The 24,232-nt window shown below is 39.5% G+C and overlaps 1 protein-coding gene across 1 annotated transcript in view; it reads right to left on the minus strand.

Annotated features, from left to right (window-relative positions):
- LOC139375800 (collagen alpha-1(XI) chain-like) overlaps positions 1-24,232 on the minus strand; it is a 212,842-nt gene that overhangs the window by 96,681 nt on the left and 91,929 nt on the right. Inside the window, exons 10-20 of the mRNA XM_071117670.1 lie at positions 19,603-19,644; positions 19,242-19,304; positions 12,261-12,335; positions 7,694-7,777; positions 5,808-5,864; positions 3,175-3,228; positions 2,721-2,774; positions 1,652-1,705; positions 1,386-1,439; positions 211-264; positions 68-112 (exon numbers count right to left, since the gene is read on the minus strand). Of these exons, the coding sequence (XP_070973771.1) occupies positions 68-112; positions 211-264; positions 1,386-1,439; positions 1,652-1,705; positions 2,721-2,774; positions 3,175-3,228; positions 5,808-5,864; positions 7,694-7,777; positions 12,261-12,335; positions 19,242-19,304; positions 19,603-19,644 (636 nt within the window). The remainder of the gene's footprint in view (positions 1-67; positions 113-210; positions 265-1,385; positions 1,440-1,651; positions 1,706-2,720; positions 2,775-3,174; positions 3,229-5,807; positions 5,865-7,693; positions 7,778-12,260; positions 12,336-19,241; positions 19,305-19,602; positions 19,645-24,232) is intronic.

Raw genomic sequence — 24,232 nt, forward strand, 5'->3', positions numbered from 1 at the left:
AGCATAATACTCTGATACACAAGTCTGTTATCTGTGACAATGGTATTACACATGAGAAAATACTTACACTCTCTCCAGCCAGACCCCTCTGTCCGATCTCACCGTCCTCGCCCTGTCGAGAAGAGAGCGCAGAGAAGAGTGGGTTATTGTGGAATAGAGGGAGAGGTTTATCAGACAGCATCATGGGATGTGTAGTTTGGGGGTACTCACTCTCTGGCCATCCTCTCCTGGAGCACCTGGAGAGCCAGTGGACCCCAGCTCACCCTGCAGAGAGAGAGAGATGTCTTTACTGTCTTTACTCTGTCTTTATCTGCCTTTACTGTCTTTACTCTGTCTTTATCTGTCTTTATCTGTCTTTACTCTGTCTTTACTCTGTCTTTACTCTGTCTTTATCTGCCTTTACTGTCTTTACTCTGTCTTTATCTGTCTTTACTCTGTCTTTACTCTGTCTTTATCTGTCTTTATCTGTCTTTACTCTGTCTTTACTCTGTCTTTATCTGTATTACTCTGTCTTTATCTGTCTTTATCTGTCTTTTCTCTGTCTTTATCTGTCTTTACTGTCTTTATTCTGTCTTTAATCTGTCTTTACTGTCTTTCTGTTTTTACTCTGTCTTGACTGTCTTTACTCTGTCTTGACTGTCTTGACTCTGTCTTTACTCTGTCTTTACTGTCTTTACTGTCTTTACTCTGTCTTTACTGTCTTTACTGTCTTTACTCTGTCTTTACTGTCTTTACTCTGTCTTTACTCTGTCTGCTCTGTCATGTTGTAATACAGAGACCAGTCCTGTGTCTGGAAATACTCTTGCTTTGTGATCTCTGCACATTTATTTCCAGACTAGACAGAGCCCAGAATTACACAAACTACAACTCCATTTTCACTAAGGCGTTTCTCTTGACCAAAGGACAGTTCAGCCCGGTCTGGTGGATCCTCTCCCACTATAATTGTGTGAATGTTATTACGAGTTTCTAATGTCTGTCAACACTGGGGCGGTGAACGTAGGCTAAGGCACTAATGTAGACACACACACACACACACACACACACACACACACACACACACACACACACACACACACACACACACACACACACACACACACACACACACTTAAATACACATCAGCCCTCTCTCTATCCTGTCCCTGCACTGATTGGACACTGCAGTTAGAGTCCAGTAATGAGTGAGTCTTGAGCTTCACAGATTGATAGCTTGGTAACAGTGATGTCATTTGAAGGTATTTTCAGACACAACTTGGACTGTCAGACGTTTGCACATATTTACAGACAGCATGCTGATTGGTAGGTTTTAGATTAACGGGCTAGCACAGCTTTGAGGCTCATCATTCGGCATCGTTCCCCAAACAACCACTCTGTGTTACACCTACCCTGTGTCCCTTCTCTCCCGGGAGACCTGGGAGCCCGTCGAAACCTCGGTCCCCCTGTACAGGTCACAGCCGGAAAACAACAACAGGAGAGGTCAACCTCACATCACACACACATGTCACATTACCACAATGTGACTAGACAAAGTTACAGTAGTTAAAGTATAGAGACTGAAGAGAGTACCACATAATGATCTGTTTAATAGATCAAGTTTAGAGACTATATACATGTATATTTATTGGATACCTGTAGCAGTGGTTGTACATACCTTGCCGCCCGACTCTCCTGGCATACCCCTGGCACCGTCAGCTCCGTTGCGACCCTGTGGGGAACATACCAGACGTCAGTGGAACGATACACACAAACAGTATACATAATAATAATACAGATGATAATGGTAATAGTAAAAATAATAATAACAATAATAATAACAATAAAACAGCAACAACAACAATAATAATAATAATAATAACAGCAACAATAACAATAATAATAACAATAATAATAACAACAATAATAATAATAATAATAATAATAACAGTAATAATAATAATAATAAAAACAACAATAATAATAATAACAATAATAATAAGAAGAACAATAATAACAATAATAATAATAATAATATTAATAATAACAGCAACAATAACAATAATAATAACAATAATAATAACAACAATAATAATAATAATAATAATAATAATAACAGTAATAATAATAATAATAAAAACAACAATAATAATAATAACAATAATAATAAGAAGAACAATAATAACAACAAGAATAATAATAATAATAATAACAACAATAACAACAGTAATAATAATAATAATAATAACAGTAATAATAATAATAATAATAAAAACAACAATAATAATAATAACAATAATAAGAAGAAGAACAATAATAACAACAAGAATAATAATAATAATAATAACAGCAATAACAACAACAATAATAATAATAATAATAACAGTAATAATAATAATAATAATAATAATAACAATAATAATAACAGTTGTATCAAAAGAGGTAATTGGGTTCATCTGACTTTAGAGAAAGACACACACACACACACACACACACACACACACACACACACACACACACACACACACACACACACACACACACACACACACACACACACACACACACAGTTCATCTGGAGGATATTTTAGCAGTCTACTCTCTTCAGCTCACTATAGGCTGGCTTCAAACCATTGGCTGGCCTCAGCTCCCTCTGCCAGTGAGGAGTTTGTTCGCTACGACGCGTGGCGAAACACTAACACACTGTACTGACACAGCCAATCACATTAACTCTTATCTTATCTTACCCTCTTTCCTGCTTTTCCAGGTGAGCCAGTTGGACCCTGAAGACCTCTGGGACCCTACAGAGAGAGAGAGAAAGAGAGAGAGAGAGACAGAGAGAGAGACAGAGAGAGAGAGAGAGAGACAGAGAGAGAGAGAGAGAGAGAGAGAGAGAGAGAGAGAGAGAGAGAGAGAGAGAGAGAGAGAGAGAGAGAGAGAGAGAGACAGAGAGAGAGAGAGAGAGAGAGAGAGAGAGAGAGAGAGAGAGAGAGAGAGAGAGAGAGAGAGAGAGAGAGAGAGAGAGAGAGAGAGAGAGAGAGAGAGAGAAACTTTTACATAATGTAGAACATATTCATGCATTGGTTAAAAATAATAGATATTTTACCTCTTTATTCAGAGAAATCAGTCTTGCGCGCAAGCGACCTGGGTTAAACCCAGTGGGTCACATATCTTAGTAGAGGGAGCTAACATGATTCTCACCTGAGGACCGTTGTCTCCTCCGTCTCCCTTCAGTCCGTTAGGTCCAGGTCCACCCTGAGGACACATCAATCAATCAATCAATCAATCATCAGCAGTTGTCACAAAGAGCTTTACAGAAACCCAGCCTAAAATCACCAAGAGCTTTACAGAAACCCAGTCTAAAACCACAAAGGAGCACAATGGAAAAACCCAGGAAGCAACCAACAGAGGAACTAGGCTCTGATGGAACCTAGAGAGGAACCAGGAACCAGGCTCTGAGGGAACCAAGAGAAGAACCAGGAACCAGGCTCTGGGGAAACCTAGAGAGGAACCAGGCTCTGAGGAAACCTAGTGAGGAACCAGGCTCTGAGGAAACCGAGAGAGGAACCAGGAATCAGGCTCTGAAGGAACCGAGAGAGGATCCAGGCACCAGGCTCTGAGGGAACCTAGAGAGGAACCAGGCTCTGAGGGAACCTAGAGAGGAACCAGGCTCTGAGGAAACCTAGAGAGGAACCAGGCTCTAAGGGAACCTAGAGAGAAACCAGGCTCTAAGGGAACCTAGAGAGAAACCAGGCTCTAAGGGAACCTAGAGAAGAACCAGGCTCTGAGGAAACCTAAAGAGGAACCAGGCTCTGAGGGAACCTAGAGAGAAATCAGGAACCAGGCTCTGAGGGAACCTAGAGAGGAACCAGGCTCTAAGGGAACCTAGAGAGAAACCAGGGGGTGGCCAGTCCACATGAAAATACTTTAAAGGCACAGTCCAAACTAAAATGCTTTTTTACCCCCTTTCTCCCCATTTGGTAGTTACAGTGTTGTCCCATCACGACAACTCCCCTAAGGACTCGGGAGAGGTGAAGGTCGAGAGTCATGCGTCCTCCGAAACACAACCCTGCCAAGCCACACTGCTTCTTGACACACTGCTCGCTTAACCCGGAAGCCAACCGCACAAATGTGTCAGAGGAAACACCGTTCAGCTGGCGACCGAAGTCAGCTTGCAGGCGCCCGACGCTGAGCAAATTGTGCGCCGCCTCATGGGTCTCCCGGTCACGGCCGGCTCCCCGGGACACAGCCTGTGATCGAACCCGAGGCTGTAGTGACGTCTCTAGCACTGCGATCCAGTGGCTTAGACCGCTGCACCACTCGAGAGGCCAAAACATGGTCAATGGTTTTTAACAGTCAAACAAGCTATGATAGCCTAACAATACCTACACCAACTAGTTAACAGACAAACAAGCTATGATAGCCTAACAATACCTACACCAACTAGTTAACAGACAAAGCGTATTAACCATTACATATTTGTCCCACGTGGCTCAGTTGGTGTAACATTGCGATTGCAAAGGCAAGGCTGTAGGTTTGATTCCCACAGAGGACCAGTACAAACAATGTACCCACCAGAAGATGCTCTGAATAAAAGAGTTTGTTAAATGACTCACTACTGTAGTGGCTCTGGATAAGAGAGTCTGTTAAATGACTCACTACTGTAGTGTCTCTGGATAAGAGAGTCTGCTAAATGACTCACTACTGTAGTGGCTCTGGATCAGAGAGTCTGTGAGATTCTCTGGTCTGATGAACCCAAGATTAAAATCTTTGGCCTGAATGCCAAGCGTCACGTCTGGGGGAAACCTGCCCCCATCCCTACGGTGAATCATGGTAGTGGCAGCATCATGCTGTGGGGATGTTTTTCAGCGGCAGGGACTAGGAGACTAATCTTGATCGAGAGAAAGATGAACGGAGCAAAGTACAGAGAGATCCTTGATGAAAACCTGCTCCAGAGAGCTCAGAACCTCAGACTGGGGCGACGGTTCACCTTCCAACAGGACAATGACCCTAAGCACACAGACAAGACAAAGCAGGAGTAGCTTCGGGACAAGTCTCTGAATGTCCTTGAGAAGCCCAGCCAGAGCCAGGACTTGAACCCGATCTAACATCTCTGGAGAGACCTGAAAATAGCTGTGCAGCGACACTCCCCATCCAACCTGACAGGGCTTGAGAGGATCTTCAGAAAAGAATGGGAGAAACTCCCCAAATACAGATGTGCCAAGCTTGTAGCATCATACCCAAGAAAACTAAAGGCTGTAATCACTGCAAAAGGTGCTTCAACAAAATATGGAAAAAGTCACGGGGTCTGAATACTTTCCGAATGCACTGTATACCTGTTGCCAGGACAGCTCTTGTTCTGTTCAGCCTGACATTTAAAAAAAAAATTAACCTTTATTTAACTTGGCAAGTCAGTTAAGAACAAATTCTTATTTACAATGACGGCCTACCCCGGCCAAACCCGGACGATGCTGGGCCAATTGTGCGCCGCCCTATGGGACTCCCAATCACGGCCGGATGTGATTCAGCCTGGATTCAAACCAGGGACTGTAGTGATGCCTGCTTGCACTGAGATGCAGTGCCTTAGACCACTGCGCCCCTCGGGAGCCCTCAGGAGCCCTCAATACGTTGCATAAATAAAAGCTGGATGGATATAACGTGTTTTCATCAATGTTTTACACTCCATGCCAAACATGTGTGCGTGTGTGTGTGTGTGTGTGTGCTTGTGTGTGTGTGTGTGTGTGTGTGCGTGTGTGTGTGTGTGTGTGTGTGTGTGTGTGTGTGTGTGTGTGTGCGATGCCGTTGGCATGTGTGTGTGTGTGTGAGAGACTCACCAAAGGCCCAGATCTTCCTGACATTCCCATTGGCCCAGGAGGACCCCTCATGGAGAGCTGTGATTGGACAGAGAGCTCATCATAAACTACAGCGAGATAACAAGCCTTTTTACACAGTCCTTACACAATCCTATCCACCTGATCCAGGACCTTCCAAATCTAATCAACGTGTATTTGTCAAAGGTGTCGAGTACAACAGATAGATAAAAATAGATAAGTAAAAATAGATAAATACAAATAGATAAGTAATAAAAATAGATAAGTAATAAAAATAGATAAGTAATACAAATAGATAAGTAATACAAATAGATAAGTAATAAAAATAGATAAGTAATAAAAATAGATAAGTAATAAAAATAGATAAGTAATACAAATAGATAAGTAATAAAAATAGATAAGTAATAAAAATAGATAAGTAATAAAAATAGATAAATAAAAATAGATAAGTAAAAATAGATAAATAAAAATAGATAAGTAATAAAAATAGATAAGTAATAAAAATAGATAAGTAATAAAAATAGATAAATAAAAATAGATAAGTAATAAAAATAGATAAGTAATAAAAATAGATAAATAAAAATAGATAAGTAATAACAATAGATAAGTAATAAAAATAGATAAGTAATAAAAATAGATAAGTAATACAAATAGATAAGTAAAAATAGATAAATAAAAATAGATAAGTAATACAAATAGATAAGTAATAAAAATAGATAAGTAAAAATAGATAAATAAAAATAGATAAGTAATAAAAATAGATAAGTAATAAAAATAGATAAGTAATAAAAATAGATAAGTAATAAAAATAGATAAGTAAACAAATAGATAAGTAATAAAAATAGATAAGTAATAAAAATAGATAAGTAAAAATAGATAAGTAAAAATAGATAAATAAAAATAGATAAATAAAAATAGATAAGTAAAAATAGATAAGTAATAAAAATAGATAAATAAAAATAGATAAATAAAAATAGATAAGTAAAAATAGATAATAAGTAATAAAAATAGATAAGTAATAAAAATAGATAAGTAAAAATAGATAAGTAAAAATAGATAACTAATAAAAATAGATAAATAAAAATAGATAAGTAAAAATAGAGAAGTAATAAAAATAGATAAGTAATAAAAATAGATAAGTAATAAAAATAGATAAGTAATAAAAATAGATAAGTAAAAATAGATAAGTAAAAATAGATAAATAAAAATAGATAAATAAAAATAGATAAGTAATAAAAATAGATAAATAAAAATAGATAAGTAATAAAAATAGATAAGAAATAAAAATAGATAAGTAAAAATAGATAAGTAATAAAAATAGATAAGTAATAAAAATAGATAAGTAATAAAAATAAAAATAGATAAGTAAAAATAGATAAGTTAAAAAAATAGATAAGTAATAAAAATAGATAAGTAAAAATAGATACATAAAAATAGATAAGTAATAAAAATAGATAAGTAATACAAATAAAAATAGATAAGTAATAAAAATAGATAAATAAAAATAGATAAGTAATAAAAATAGATAAATAAAAATAGATAAGTAATAAAAATAGATAAATAAAAATAGATAAATAAAAAATATTATATTTGCTCTATAGGGTCTTGTAAGCATCATTCACAGGACTGCAGTGGATGTCTGAACACTATGGCTGTCTCTCAAATGGCACCCTATTCCTTAAATAGTGCACTACATTAGGTTCTGAGTCGTACCCTAACATTATATACAGTATTAATGTAATATAGTCATATTTCAGGTAGTATATAACATAGAAGGTAGCTGTGCCCTAACCTGCCATTATATACAGTACAGTTAATATAGCTATATATTATAATATAGTTAAAATATCAAAACTTTAATATAACCATATAAGATAGTTGTGTCTTACCCTGGCTTGGGACAGGATCGCCTGGGCTTGGGCCTCCTGAGCTGAGACCACTGGTCCCTTATGTGCATCTCCACCAGCACGGAACTGTCAATCACAACACAAGAGACGAAAGCGTTAGAAAACAAGCAAAGCAAACACACAAAGACACAAACTACGGAGCAGTCGTCACACATTACGACATCTCAGAACGTGATAGGATCTCTGTGAGTAGCCATCACACATTACGACATCTCAGAACGTGATAGGATCTCTGTGAGCAGTCGTCACACATTACGACATCTCAGAACATGATCTCTGTGAGCAGTCGTCACACATTACGACATCTCAGAACACGATCTCTGTGGGCAGCCGTCACACATTACGACATCTCAGAACACGATCTCTGTGGGCAGCCGTCACACATTACGACATCTCAGAACAGGATAGGATCTCTGTGGGCAGCCGTCACACATTACGACATCTCAGAACACGATAGGATCTCTGTGGGCAGCCGTCACACATTACGACATCTCAGAACACGATCTCTGTGGGCAGCCGTCACACATTACGACATCTCAGAACATGATCTCTGTGGGCAGCCGTCACACATTACGACATCTCAGAACATGATCTCTGTGGGCAGGCGTCACACATTACGACATCTCAGAACATGATAGGATCTCTGTGGGCAGCCGTCACACATTACGACATCTCAGAACACGATAGGATCTCTGTGGGCAGCCGTCACACATTACGACATCTCAGAACACGATCTCTGTGGGCAGCCGTCACACATTACGACATCTCAGAACAGGATCTCTGTGGGCAGCCGTCACACATTACGACATCTCAGAACAGGATAGGATCTCTGTGGGCAGCCGTCACACATTACGACATCTCAGAACAGGATAGGATCTCTGTGGGCAGCCGTCACACATTACGACATCTCAGAACACGATCTCTGTGGGCAGCCGTCACACATTACGACATCTCAGAACACGATCACTGTGGGCAGCCGTCACACATTACGACATCTCAGAACATGATCTCTGTGGGCAGCCGTCACACATTACGACATCTCAGAACATGATCTCTGTGGGCAGCCGTCACACATTACGACATCTCAGAACAGGATAGGATCTCTGTGGGCAGCCGTCACACATTTCGACATCTCAGAACAGGATAGGATCTCTGTGGGCAGCCGTCACACATTACGACATCTCAGAACACGATCTCTGTGGGCAGCCGTCACACATTACGACATCTCAGAACATGATAGGATCTCTGTGGGCAGCCGTCACACATTACGACATCTCAGAACACGATAGGATCTCTGTGGGCAGCCGTCACACATTACGACATCTCAGAACACGATCTCTGTGGGCAGCCGTCACACATTACGACATCTCAGAACAGGATCTCTGTGGGCAGCCGTCACACATTACGACATCTCAGAACAGGATAGGATCTCTGTGGGCAGCCGTCACACATTACGACATCTCAGAACAGGATAGGATCTCTGTGGGCAGCCGTCACACATTACGACATCTCAGAACACGATCTCTGTGGGCAGCCGTCACACATTACGACATCTCAGAACACGATCACTGTGGGCAGCCGTCACACATTACGACATCTCAGAACATGATCTCTGTGGGCAGCCGTCACACATTACGACATCTCAGAACATGATCTCTGTGGGCAGCCGTCACACATTACGACATCTCAGAACAGGATAGGATCTCTGTGGGCAGCCGTCACACATTTCGACATCTCAGAACAGGATAGGATCTCTGTGGGCAGCCGTCACACATTACGACATCTCAGAACACGATCTCTGTGGGCAGCCGTCACACATTACGACATCTCAGAACAGGATAGGATCTCTGTGGGCAGCCGTCACACATTTCGACATCTCAGAACAGGATAGGATCTCTGTGGGCAGCTGTCACACATTACGACATCTCAGAACATGATAGGATCTCTGTGGGCAGCCGTCACAAATTACGACACCTCAGAACACGATCTCTGTGGGCAGCCGTCACACATTACGACATCTCAGAACACGATCTCTGTGGGCAGTCGTCACACATTACGACATCTCAGAACAGGATAGGATCTCTGTGGACAGCCGTCACACATTACGACATCTCAGAACAGGATAGGATCTCTGTGGGCAGCCGTCACACATTACGACATCTCAGAACATGATCTCTGTGGGCAGCCGTCACACATTACGACATCTCAGAACACTATAGGATCTCTGTGGGCAGCCGTCACACATTACGACATCTCAGAACACTATAGGATCTCTGTGGGCAGCCGTCACACATTACGACATCTCAGAACATGATCTCTGTGGGCAGCCCTATGTGAAAGTAATATTTTTTTTTAAATTTAAAAATATATATTTTTGAGGTCGGACCTTTTGTTGGGCTAATAATACACACTCTCTATATATTATTTATATATATATAAAATATAATATAATATATATTCTTTATGCAGCCCTGTGTGTTCATCAGCATCACTGGTCGTCCCAGACAGACGATGGTCCCGCCACCCCTACTCAGACGGTGCAAGCATCAACCAATGGTTGCATGCCACGTCACGGACCATGCCTTCAGGCACCAGATAGCTCTAACACATGATGTGGTTAGCTGACACGTAAAATACCTATCTGGCGTGAGTCAGCGAAGTCTGAGCAGGGGAACACCACCATATCCAACACGGACACTGAGTTGCAGCCCTGCAGTGTGTATAAACCCGTCACTGGGCTCCATGGCAGATCCATTAGATCCAAAATGTCCGCTGAGCTGCATGCAGAGTGGTTACACAGCCACCGGTTCCAGTCCACTGCACCCAGTGACATTTACAAGGTGAATGACTGAGGTTTATATGTACCGAGGGCTTAACGGGGATACAGTGAGGTGGAGTGTGTTAAACAAGGTGACTTCACGGTCCAAAACAGAGACACCACAGTTGACTGGAGGTTACATATGACCTAATGGAAACAGGTAGCTGGTAGTCAGACAGCCAGGGCATATGGAGGTTGATGGAAAGGTGTTTCTTCATGGTTGAAACAGAAATGTTGTGGGTTGCATTCGGGCCTTTAGACAATGATGAAGGCTAATAACGTAGAATACAATATAGAAGATAAGGCTGAGGACAGACGGAAGGTGGGAGAGGGGAGGGGGAGGGGAAGGAGGGAGAAGGAGGAAGGGAGGGAGGAGACTTACTGCCAACATTAAAATTGAATATTTTATAAGAGCAGCAGCAGTTGGAAGAGAGGGAAGGAGAGAGGTAGAGAGAGAAGGAGAGAGGAAGAGAGGGAAGGAGAGAGGTAGAGAGAGAGGAAAGATGAGGTAAGAGGGGACTTACTGGCAGCATGAAAATGGAACCTTTTATAAGAGCAGCAGCAGTAGGAAGAGAGGGAAGGAGAGAGGTAGAGAGGGAAGAAGAGAGGTAGAGAGCGAAGGAGAGAGGAAGAGAGGGAAGAAGAGAGGTAGAGAGCGAAGGAGAGAGGTAGAGAGGGAAGGAGAGAGGTAGAGAGGGAAGAAGAGGTAGAGAGGGAAGGAGAGAGGTAGAGAGCGAAGGAGAGAGGTAGAGAGCGAAGGAGAGAGGTAGAGAGGGAGGCAGAGAGCGAAGGAGAGAGGTAGAGAGCGAAGGAGAGAGGTAGAGAGAGAAGGAGAGAGGTAGAGAGCGAAGGAGAGAGGTAGAGAGGGAAGAAGAGAGGTAGAGAGGGAAGAAGAGAGGTAGAGAGCGAAGGAGAGAGGTAGAGAGGGAAGAAGAGAGGTAGAGAGGGAAGAAGAGAGCGAAGGAGAGAGGTAGAGAGGGAAGAAGAGAGGTAGAGAGCGAAGGAGAGAGGTAGAGAGCGAAGGAGAGAGGTAGAGAGCGAAGGAGAGAGGTAGAGAGCGAAGGAGAGAGGTAGAGAGGGAGGCAGAGAGGTAGAGAGCGAAGGAGAGAGGTAGAGAGGGAAGGAGAGAGGTAGAGAGCGAAGGAGAGAGGTAGAGAGGGAAGGAGAGAGGTAGAGGGGGAAGAAGAGAGGTAGAGAGGGAAGAAGAGAGGTAAAGAGCGAAGGAGAGAGGTAGAGAGGGAAGAAGAGAGGTAGAGAGTGAAGGAGAGAGGTAGAGAGGGAAGGAGAGAGGTAGAGAGGGAAGGAGAGGTAGAGAGCGAAGGAGAGAGGTAGAGAGCGAAGGAGAGAGGTAGAGAGCGAAGGAGAGAGGTAGAGAGGGAGGCAGAGAGCGAAGGAGAGAGGTAGAGAGCGAAGGAGAGAGGTAGAGAGAGGAGAGAGGTAGAGAGAGAAGGAGAGAGGTAGAGAGCGAAGGAGAGAGGTAGAGAGCGAAGGAGAGAGGTAGAGAGGGAGGGAGAGAGGTAGAGAGCGAAGGAGAGAGGTAGAGAGGGAAGGAGAGAGGTAGAGAGGGAAGGAGAGAGGTAGAGAGCGAAGGAGTGAGGTAGAGAGGGAAGGAGAGAGGTAGAGAGCGAAGGAGAGAGGTAGAGAGGGAGGGAGAGAGGTAGAGAGGGAAGGAGAGAGGTAGAGAGGGAGGGAGAGAGGTAGAGTAGAAAGATGAGGTAAGAGGGGACTTACTGGCAGCATTAGAAGGGTACCTGGAGGACCAGGAACTCCGTCTGAACCAGGAAGACCAGCACGCCCTGGAGGACCCTGGGTAATGTAGGAGAGAGAGAGAGAGAGAGAGAGAGAGAGAGAGAGAGAGAGAGAGAGAGAGAGAGAGAGAGAGAGAGAGAGAGAGAGAGAGAGAGAGACAGACAGACAGACAGACAGACAGACAGACAGACATTTGGTTATTATAGAATAATTTAGAGAGAGGTTGACTACAAAGTTAAAGGGGAAGGAACTTCTTAATCATGATCACATAGGAAATATACATGATTACTGATATAAATCTGTAAAGAGGAAAAGAGTATGTGGGTACAGAACATTTGGAGTATTTCATAGACCTTGAGAAAGTAATGGAGATTTGATGTTTGGCCACAGGGATCTTTTACGACCAGGCCACTACTGACGAGCAGAGGGGTGGGACTTCCTACTGTGAATTAGCAGAGGGGTGGGACTTCCTACTGTGAATTAGCAGAGGGGTGGGACTTCCTACTGTGAATTAGCAGAGGGGTGGGACTTCCTACTGTGAATTAGCAGAGGGGTGGGACTCCCTACTGTGAATTAGCAGAGGGGTGGGACTTCCTACTGTGAATTAGCAGAGGGGTGGGACTTCCTACTGTGAATTAGCAGAGGACTTAAAACTAGCATCCAGCCATACAAAAATACATTGCATTTATTAGCATTCAATGTAAAGGTATGTAGTGGGCACTCAGACACATCATCACAACATTATGTTGTTGATTAAGAACTGAGGAAAAATAGTTATGCTAATGCTAATGATTTAACGGATATGCTACCCCAAGACGAATGCACTCTGGTTTAACTGTACGTCAATCCGGATTAAGGGGTGTGACGTTTGAAGGCGGTAAATTTAAACACATTTGGGATCGTTTAAGTACATTTCTTACAAAATGTAAATCACAGTGCCGTTATCACAGAACTACCACCAACAGGTCCTCACCATCATCATCATCATAATATAATGATTTACTAGTACAAATAGTCCAGACTAAAGGTGCATTATAAATCACAGTATCTCCACTGTATTACCACCAGCGGGCCAGACCAGGGCTAGATCTCTTTAACAGACCAGACCAGGGCTAGATCTCTTTAACAGGCCAGGCCAGGGATAGATCTCTTTAACAGGCCAGGGCTAGATCTCTTTAACAGGCCAGGGCTAGATCTCTTTAACAGACCAGGCCAGGGCTAGATCTCTTTAACAGACCAGGGCTAGATCTCTTTAACAGACCAGGCCAGGGCTAGATCTCTTTAACAGACCAGGGCTAGATCTCTTTAACAGGCCAGGCCAGGGATAGATCTCTTTAACAGGCCAGGGGTAGATCTCTTTAACAGACCAGGCCAGGGCTAGATCTCTTTAACAGACCAGGGCTAGATCTCTTTAACAGACCAGGCCAGGGCTAGATCTCTTTAACAGACCAGGGCTAGATCTCTTTAACAGGCCAGGCCAGGGATAGATCTCTTTAACAGGCCAGGGGTAGATCTCTTTAACAGACCAGGCCAGGGCTAGATCTCTTTAGCAGGCCAGGACTAGATCTCTTTAACAGGCCAGGGCTAGATCTCTTTAACAGGCCAGACCAGGGCTAGATCTCTTTAGCAGGCCAGGCCAGGCCATGATCTCTTTAGCAAGCTGGTCACGCGCTCTGATCTAGTGTATGTCTGTCTCTGCTGGGTCAAATTGTTCCCATGTGTTACTGCTTCCCTTCTCTGACTAACTGTCTGGCTGGTTGACTGCCTGACAGCCTAACTGTATGGCTGGTTGACTGCCTGACAGCCTAACTGTCTGGCTGGTTGACTGCCTGACAGCCTAACTGTCTGGCTGGTTGACTGCCTGACAGCCTAACTGTCTGGCTGGTTGACTGCCTGACAGCCTAACTGTCTGGCTGGTTGACTGCCTGCCTTGCTGTCTTATCCAGAGGGATATCCAGAGAGCTACATACGCGCTCTGATTATAGAGGCTAACTCTATAATGGCACCCTATTCCCTATATAGTGCACTACTTATGACCAGAGTCCTATGGGCCCAGAGTCCTATGAGCCTTGGTCAAAGGTAGGGCGCTGTATAGTGAATAGGGTGCCATTCTAAACTTAGCCATAGACTCCTTACTGCCCCCCCCAGTCAACACACAGTGGTACTGCAGGGGCTTGGGGTAGGGGGGCTGTGGTGGGATCAATCATGTACAATATATCAACTCCGGATTGCTGATGTTATGTATTGGCCAATGAGAGGTTTTGAAACCACCGGTCGGCCATATTGGCACTCCCTAGAAGAAGTCGTCAATTTATTTTAGTATTTTTGTTGTAGTGGGGACATTAACATTTTTAAATATGTTTTCATTTGTATGTTTAGCTCACATAATATGATTTAAAAGTACACATTAATGTGTCTGTAGTATAATAGATGTGGCAAAAACAAATGTAGACATTAATAAATGCATTTCAATCACTTCCAAAATATTATTTATAATGGTGGGGGAGTAGCAAGATGGAGGCTTCAACACAGCACCATCTATCAGTCATCTAGAGTATATATACATATGTATATTATAAATGGTGGGGGAGTAGCAAGATGGAGGCTTCAACACAGCACCATCTATCAGTCATCTAGAGTATATATACATATGTATATTATAAATGGTGGGGAGTACCAAGATGGAGGCTTCAACACAGCACCATCTATCAGTCATCTAGTGTATATAAACATATGTATATTATAAATGGTGGGGGAGTAGCAAGATGGAGGCTTCAACACAGCACCACCTATCAGTCATCTAGAGTATACAAACATATATATATTATAAATGGTGGGGGAGTAGCAAGATGGAGGCTTCAACACAGCACCATCTATCAGTCATCTACAGTATACAAACATATATATATTATAAATGGTGGGGGAGTAGCAAGATGGAGGCTTCAACACAGCACCATCTATCAGTCATCTAGTGTATATAAACATATGTATATTATAAATGGTGGGGGAGTAGCAAGATGGAGGCTTCAACACAGCACCATCTATCAGTCATCTAGAGTATATATACATATGTATATTATAAATGGTGGGGGAGTAGCAAGATGGAGGCTTCAACACAGCACCATCTATCAGTCATCTAGTGTATATATACATATATATATTATAAATGGTGGGGGAGTAGCAAGATGGAGGCTTCAACACAGCACCATCTATCAGTCATCTAGAGTATATATACATATGTATATTATAAATGGTGGGGGAGTAGCAAGATGGAGGCTTCAACACAGCACCATCTATCAGTCATCTAGTGTATATAAACATATATATATATATATATATATATTATAAATGGTGGCGGAGTAGCAAGATGGAGGCTTCAACACAGCACCATCTATCAGTCATCTAGTGTATATAAACATATATATATATATATATATATTATAAATGGTGGCGGAGTAGCAAGATGGAGGCTTCAACACAGCACCATCTATCAGTCATCTAGAGTATACAAACATATATATATTATAAATGGTGGGGGAGTAGCAAGATGGAGGCTTCAACACAGCACCATCTATCAGTCATCTAGTGTATATAAACATATGTATATTATAAATGGTGGGGGAGTAGCAAGATGGAGGCTTCAACACAGCACCATCTATCAGTCATCTAGAGTATATATACATATATATATTATAAATGGTGGGGGAGTAGCAAGATGGAGGCTTCAACACAGCACCATCTATCAGTCATCTAGTGTATATAAACATATATATATATATATATATATATATATATTATAAATGGTGGCGGAGTACCAAGATGGAGGCTTCAACACAGCACCATCTATCAGTCTTCTAGTGTATATATACATATGTATATTATAAATGGTGGGGGAGTACCAAGATGGAGGCTTCAACACAGCACCACCTATCAGTCATCTAGTGTATATATACATATATATATATATATATATATATATATATATATATATATATATATATATATATATATATTATAAATGGTGGGGAGTAGCAAGATGGAGGCTTCAACACAGCACCATCTATCAGTCATCTAGAGTATATATACATATGTATATTATAAATGGTGGGGGAGTAGCAAGATGGAGGCTTCAACACAGCACCACCTATCAGTCATCTAGTGTATATATACATATATATATATATATATATATATATATATATATATATATATATATATATATATATATATATTATAAATGGTGGGGGAGTACCAAGATGGAGGCTTCAACACAGCACCATCTATCAGTCATCTAGAGTATATATACATATGTATATTATAAATGTATAAATATGTATATATATATATATCATTGGGTGGGGAGAGAGGAGGCGAGGAATGCAGGGTCGGTTATGTGAGAAACGTGCTGATCAAAGGATAAGGGTTTAGTGTGTGTGTGTGTGTGTGTGTGTGTGTGTGTGTGTGTGTGTGTGTGTGTTAGGGAGACCCTGCACTCTCTCCAAAAATCCCAAACTTCAGAACCACCAGCACCGGGTCACTTTCAATGGGCCTGTCAATTCTCAGTCAGGCTAACTCCTCCTGGGAGGAAATGGAGAGGCAACGACGGACTGGGGTGGAGGGATCCGGGATCAGACAAATATTTTCTGAGCATTCTGCTCTTACTGGAACAAAAAGGCTTTTGTGTGTCAAGAGGAGAGGAGGGGAGGGGAGAGGAGGGGAGAAGAGTGGAGGGGAGAGGGACGTTTGACTCTGCTGAGGTGGGCTTGGTGGGTGTGTCTTCCCTCGAGGGCATTCTAAGGTTGGGTCTCAAGTTGTCCTATTCCCATTTATTTGTAAAAATTATTATTTTTTTTTTATTTAACTTTTATTTAACTAGGCAAGTCAGTTAAGAACAAATTCTTATTTACAATTTACAATGTAGTGTGTGTAGGGGGGGAGAGGGAAACAGGGTCGATTCACCACATTCTAGGAAGAAAAAACAAACTTGCACTACAGATTCTTAAAGAGGGGCCACTTATTCAGTGTCAATCAATCAAACTAAATGTCCTCAGATTCACAGTCCCTGGGCTGTGTCCCAAATGCCACCGGAGTCCCGATAAAGGGCACTACTTTAGACCAGGATCCAGTGCAGCCCTTAAAGAAGTACAATTGACACTCTAAGGGCGCCTCATTGTTTGATGTGCTGCTGGAGGGTCTGAGGTCGGCTTTAAGGCCCCTTGAAACTGAGACATCGAGAGAGAAAAAAAACAGCCAGCGACCCAAATAGCACACTATGCCCTATTTAGTGTACTACTTTTAACCCGGGCCAATAGGGAATAGGGACGTAGTTCTACAACTATGTGTTGTTGAGGGTAATCCGAGTTATTTGGTTTCCCGGGCCTGCCCCTCGGTCTTCCTCCCCTCCTTTCCTTCTTTCCTCTCCTCCCTTCCCTCTCCTTCTCCTCCCCGGTGCAGTAGCAAGCCGTGGCTGATTGACCTCTTTTCTCCCCGTGGTATGAAGGTGTGGGGCCCTACTACAAACCCAGCCGAAGGAGAAGGACACAGAGAAAGGACTTCCTTTATAGGTATACCTGCTGGCTTCTCTTCTTTGTAAAACCATGATGGATGGCTTGTTGTCAAGACCAGTCTTGTCTGAAACACTGTGTTTATTATTTTAAACTAATGTCTTCATTATCATAATATACTGTTACTATGAATAGACTGTCATCTAAGAATCAGTGAAGTAAGTGGAATGCTGACTGATTATTAGTCAGCTATATTAGCCACGGTCCAAGGAGACAGACTAGTCGGACTTGGCCTGAGGGGTCTAACAACTACATTCTCCCAAATATACAGTACCAGTCAAAAGTTTGGACACACCTGTACTCATTCCAGGGTTTTTCCTTTATTTTTTAAAACTATTTTCTACATTGTAGAATACTAGTGAAGACATCAAAACTAGGAAAAAAACACATATGGAATCATGTAGTAACCCCAAAAAAGTGTTAAACAAATCAACATCTATTTTATATTTGAGATTCTTCAAAGTAGGCACCCTTTGCCTTGATAAAAGCTTTGCACACTTGGAATTCTCTCAAAAAAAACTAAAACATTCCATTCACTGAGATCTCCCTTAACATTCCAATCACTGAGATCTCCCTTAACATTCCAATCACTGAGATCTCTCTTAACATTCCAATCACTGAGATCTCCCTTAACATTCCAATCACTGAGATCTCCCTTAACATTCCATTCACTGAGATCTCCCTTAACATTCCATTCACTGAGATCTCCCTTAACATTCCATTCACTGAGATCTCCATTAACATTCCATTCACTGAGATCTCCCTTAACATTCCATTCTTTGGTATTTCTAAACCGCTATAGTTGTATTGGTTTGATGTGCTGAGGGTTCTACTGTATATTCTACGAGGGTTGTACTGTATATTCTACGAGGGTTGTACTGTATATTCTATGAGGGTTCTACTGTATATTCTACGAGGGTTGTACTGTATACTCTACGAGGGTTGTACTGTATATTCTACGAGTGTTCTACTGTATATTCTACGAGGGTTGTACTGTATATTCTATGAGGGTTCTACTGTATATTCTACAAGGGTTCTACTGTATATTCAACGAGGGTTCTACTGTATATTCTACAAGGGTTGTACTGTATATTCTACGAGGGTTCTACTGTATATTCTACGAGGGTTGTACTGTATATTCTACGAGGGTTCTACTGTATATTCTATGAGGGTTGAGTTGTATATTCTATGAGCCAGAGTTCTCCAACCACACTCTGAATAGCCTTTACACTATTTGCTGTGGTAGCTATAAATAAACTGTTGAGTTGCATATGCTGCTATAGTGATGGGTTAAAATGAGAGTCAGAGAGTTAAAGGAAGTGGTGGGTAATGAGAGAATTACCTATTTCCAACAGCAGGAAGTGCAAAGGGAGTTCCTGAGCAGCGACAGCTCACTTACCCTGTCACCGTGGTCTCCATGTGGGCCAGGGGCACCCTGGGAGCCTGGGGCGCCGGGCAAGCCCTGCGAACGCACACATACACATTAACTACAGCAGAGCTAGCTTACCAAACTGCTACCACATTTAATTTGTCAACCTTAGAGAGACAAAGCCTCTCTCTCTCTCTCTCTCTCTCTCTCTCTCTCTCTCTCTCTCTCTCTTTCTCTCTCTCTCTCTCTCTCTCTCTGGAGGCAAAGAGAGAGAGTAGGTCTGGGAGAGAGGAAGGCAAAGAGAGAGAGAGAGTACGTCTGGGAGAGAGGGAGACAATGAGAGAGAGTAGGTCTGGGAGAGCGGGAGGCAAAGAGAGAACGTGATACTCACAGCTTGGCCGGGGCCTCCTTGGGGTCCTTCAATCAGCATCCCCTGGAAGACAGTGAAGGAGAGGGAAGACAGAGAAAAGTGAGGGAAGACAGTGAAAAGAGAGGGTAGATAGAAGAGATGAAAGACAGAGAAAAGATGGGGAAGACAGAGAAAAGAGAGGGAAGACAGACAAAAGAGAGGGTAGATAGAAGAGATGAAAGACAGAGAAAAGAGGGGGAAGACAGAGAAAAGAGAGGGAAGACAGAGAAAAGAGAGGGAAGACAGAGAAAGAGAGGGAAGACAGATAAAAGAGGGGGAAGACAGATACAAGAGATGAAATACAGAGAAAAGAGGGGGAAGACAGAGAAAAGAGAGGGAAGACAGAGAAAAGAGAGGGAAGACAGAGAAAAGAGGAAAGACAGAGAAAAGAGGGAAGACAGAGAAAAGAGGGAAGACAGAGAAAAGAGGGAAGACAGAGAAAATAGGGAAGACAGACAAAAGAGGGAAGACAGAGAAAAGAGTGAAGACAGAGAAAAGAGGGAAGACAGAGAAAAGAGAGGGAAGACAGAGAAAAGAGAGGGAAGACAGAGAAAGAGAGGGAAGACAGATACAAGAGGGGGAAGACAGATACAAGAGGGGGAAGACAGAGAAAATGGGGGGAAGACAGAGAAAAGAGAGGGAAGACAGAGAAAGAGGGAAGACAGACAAAAGAGAGAAGACAGACAAAAGAGGGAAGACAGACAAAAGAGGGAAGACAGAGGAAATAGGGAAGACAGAGGAAATAGGGAAGACAGACAAAAGAGGGAAGACAGAGAAAAGAGGGAAGACAGAGAAAATAGGGTAGACGGACAAAAGAGAGAAGACAAAGAAAAGAGGGAAGACAGAGAAAATAGGGTAGACAGACAAAAGAGGGAAGACAGAGAAAATAGGGTACACAGACAAAAGAGGGAAGACAGAGAAAAGAGGGAAGACAGAGAAAAGAGGGAAGACAGACAAAAGAGAGGGAAACATGGATACATTAGCATTCAGAGACGGCAGTAAATCTACAGGCAGAGTGGAGACAGAGTACAGTTGATGATACATCATGAATACCTAGTTACACAGTAGTGATAATAACTAGTTACACAGTAGTGATAATAATTAGTTACACAGTAGTGATAATAACTAGTTATATAGTAGTGATAATAACTAGTTATATAGTAGTGATAATACCTAGTTATATAGTAGTGATAATACCTAGTTATATAGTAGTGATAAAACCTAGTTATATAGTAGTGATAATAACTAGTTATATAGTAGTGATAATACCTAGTTATATAGTAGTGATAATAACTAGTTATATAGTAGTGATAATAACTAGTTATATAGTAGTGATAATAACTAGTTATAAAGTAGTGATAATAACTAGTTATATAGTAGTGATAATACCTAGTTATATAGTAGTGATAATAACTAGTTATATAGTACTACCTAGTTACACAGTAGTGATAATAACTAGTTATATAGTAGTGATAATAACTAGTTACACAGTAGTGATAATAACTAGTTATATAGTAGTGATAATAACTAGTTATATAGTAGTGATAATAACTAGTTATATAGTAGTGATAATAACTAGTTATATAGTAGTGATAATAACTAGTTACACAGTACTAACTAGTTATACAGTAGTGATAATAACTAGTTATATAGTAGAGATAATAACTAGTGATATAGTAGTGATAATAACTAGTTATATAGTAGTGATAATACCTAGTTATATAGCAGTGATAATAACTAGTTATATAGTAGTGATAATACCTAGTTATATAGCAGTGATAATAACTAGTTATATAGTAGTGATAATAACTAGTTATATAGTACTACCTAGTTACACAGTAGTGCTAATAACTAGTTATATAGTAGTGATAATAACTAATTACACAGCAGTGATAATAACTAGTTATATAGTAGTGATAATAACTAGTTATATAGTAGTGATAATAACTAGTTATATAGTAGTGATAATAACTAGTTATATAGTAGTGATAATAACTAGTTATACAGTACTAACTAGTTATACAGTAGTGATAATAACTAGTTATATAGTAGTGAGAATAACTAGTGATATAGTAGTGATAATAACTAGTTATATAGTAGTGATAATACCTAGTTATATAGCAGTGATAATAACTAGTTATATAGTAGTGATAATACCTAGTTATATAGTAGTGATAATAACTAGTTATATAGTAGTGATAATAACTAGTTATATAGTAGTGATAATAACTAGTTATATAGTAGTGATAATAACGAGTTATATAGTAGTGATAATAACTAGTTATATAGCAGTGATAATAACTAGTTATATAGTAGTGATAATATCTAGTTATACAGTACTAACTAGTTATATAGTAGTGATAATAACTAGTTATATTGTAATGATAATACCTAGTTATATAGTAGTGATAATACGTAGTTACACAGTAGTGATAATAACTAGTTATTTAGTAGTGATAATAACTAGTTATATAGTAGTGATAATAACTAGTTATATAGTAGTGATAATAACTAGTTACACAGTAGTGATAATAACTAGTTATATAGTAGTGATAATAACTAGTTATATAGAAGTGATAATAACTAGTTATATAGTAGTGATAATAACTAGTTATACAGTAGTGATAATAACTAGTTATATAGTAGTGATAATAATTAGTTATACAGTACTACCGAGTTATATAGTAGTGATAATAACTAGTTATATAGTAGTGATAATACCTAGTTATATAGTAGTGATAATAACTAGTTATATAGTAGTGACAATAACTAGTTATATAGTAGTGATAATACCTAGATATATAGTAGTGATAATAACTAGTTATACAGTACTACCTAGTTATATAGTAGTGATAATAACTAGTTATATAGTAGTGATAATACCTAGTTATATAGTAGTGATAATAACTAGTTATATAGTAGTGACAATAACTAGTTATATAGTAGTGATAATAACTAGTTATATAGTAGTGATAATAACTAGTTATACAGTACTAACTAGTTATATAGTAGTGATAATAACTAGTTATATAGTAATGATAATACCTAGTTATATAGTATTGATAATAACTAGTTACACAGTAGTGATAATACCTAGTTATATAGAAGTGATAATACCTAGTTATATAGTAGTGATAATAACTAGTTATATAGTAGTGATAATAACTAGTTATATAGTAGTGATAATAACTAGTTATATAGTAGTGATAATAATGAGTTATATAGTAGTGATAACTAGTTATATAGTAGTGATAACTAGTTATATAGTAGTGATAATAACGAGTTATATAGTAGTGATAATAACTAGTTATACAGTAGTGATAATAACTAGTTATATAGTAGTGATAATAACTAGTTATATAGTAGTGATAATACCTAGTTATATAGTAGTGATAATAACTAGTTATATAGTAGTGATAATAACTAGTTATATAGTAGTGATAATAACTAGTTATATAGTAGTGATAATAACTAAGTATATAGTAGTGATAATACCTAGTTATATAGTAGTGATAATAACTAGTTATATAGTAGTGATAATAACAAGTTACACAGTAGTGATAATAACTAGTTATATACTAGTGATAATACCTAGTTACAGAGTAGTGATAATAACTAGTTATATAGTAGTGATAATAACTAGTTATATAGTAGTGATAATAATTAGTTATACAGTACTACCTAGTTATATAGTAGTGATAATAACTAGTTATATAGTAGTGATAATAACTAGTTATATAGTAGTGATAATAACTAGTTACACAGTAGTGATAATAACTAGTTATATAGTAGTGATAATAACTAGTTATATAGTAGTGATAATAACTAGTTATACAGTACTACCTAGTTATATAGTAGTGATAATAACTAGTTATATAGTAGTGATAATACCTAGTTTTATAGTAGTGATAATAACTAGTTATATAGAAGTGATAATAACTAGTTATATAGTAGTGATAATACCTAGTTATATAGTAGTGATAATAACTAGTTATATAGTAGTGATAATAACTAGTTATATAGTAGTGATAATAACTAGTTATATAGTAGGGATAATAACTAGTTATATAGTACTACCTAGTTATATAGTAGTGATAATAACTAGTTATATAGTAGTGATAATAACTAGTTACACAGTAGTGATAATAACTAGTTATATAGTAGTGATAATAACTAGTTATATAGTAATACCTAGTTACACAGTAGTGATAATAACTAGTTATATAGTAGTGATAATAACTAGTTACACAGTAGTGATAATAACTAGTTACACAGTAGTGATAATAACTAGTTACACAGTAGTGATAATACCTAGTTATTTAGCAGTGATAATAACGAGTTATATAGTAGTGATAATAACTAGTTATATAGTAATACCTAGTTACACAGTAGTGATAATAACTAGTTATATAGTAGTGATAATACCTAGTTACACAGTAGTGATAATAACTAGTTATATAGTAGTGATAATACCTAGTTATATAGAAGTGATAATAACTAGTTATACAGTAGTGATAATAACTAGTTATATAGTAGTGATAATAACTAGTTATATAGTAGTGATAATAACTAGTTATATAGTAGTGATAATAACTAGTTATATAGTAATACC

The sequence above is a fragment of the Oncorhynchus clarkii genome, chromosome 20 (genome assembly GCF_045791955.1).
Source record: "Oncorhynchus clarkii lewisi isolate Uvic-CL-2024 chromosome 20, UVic_Ocla_1.0, whole genome shotgun sequence".
Lineage (NCBI taxonomy): Eukaryota > Metazoa > Chordata > Actinopteri > Salmoniformes > Salmonidae > Oncorhynchus > Oncorhynchus clarkii.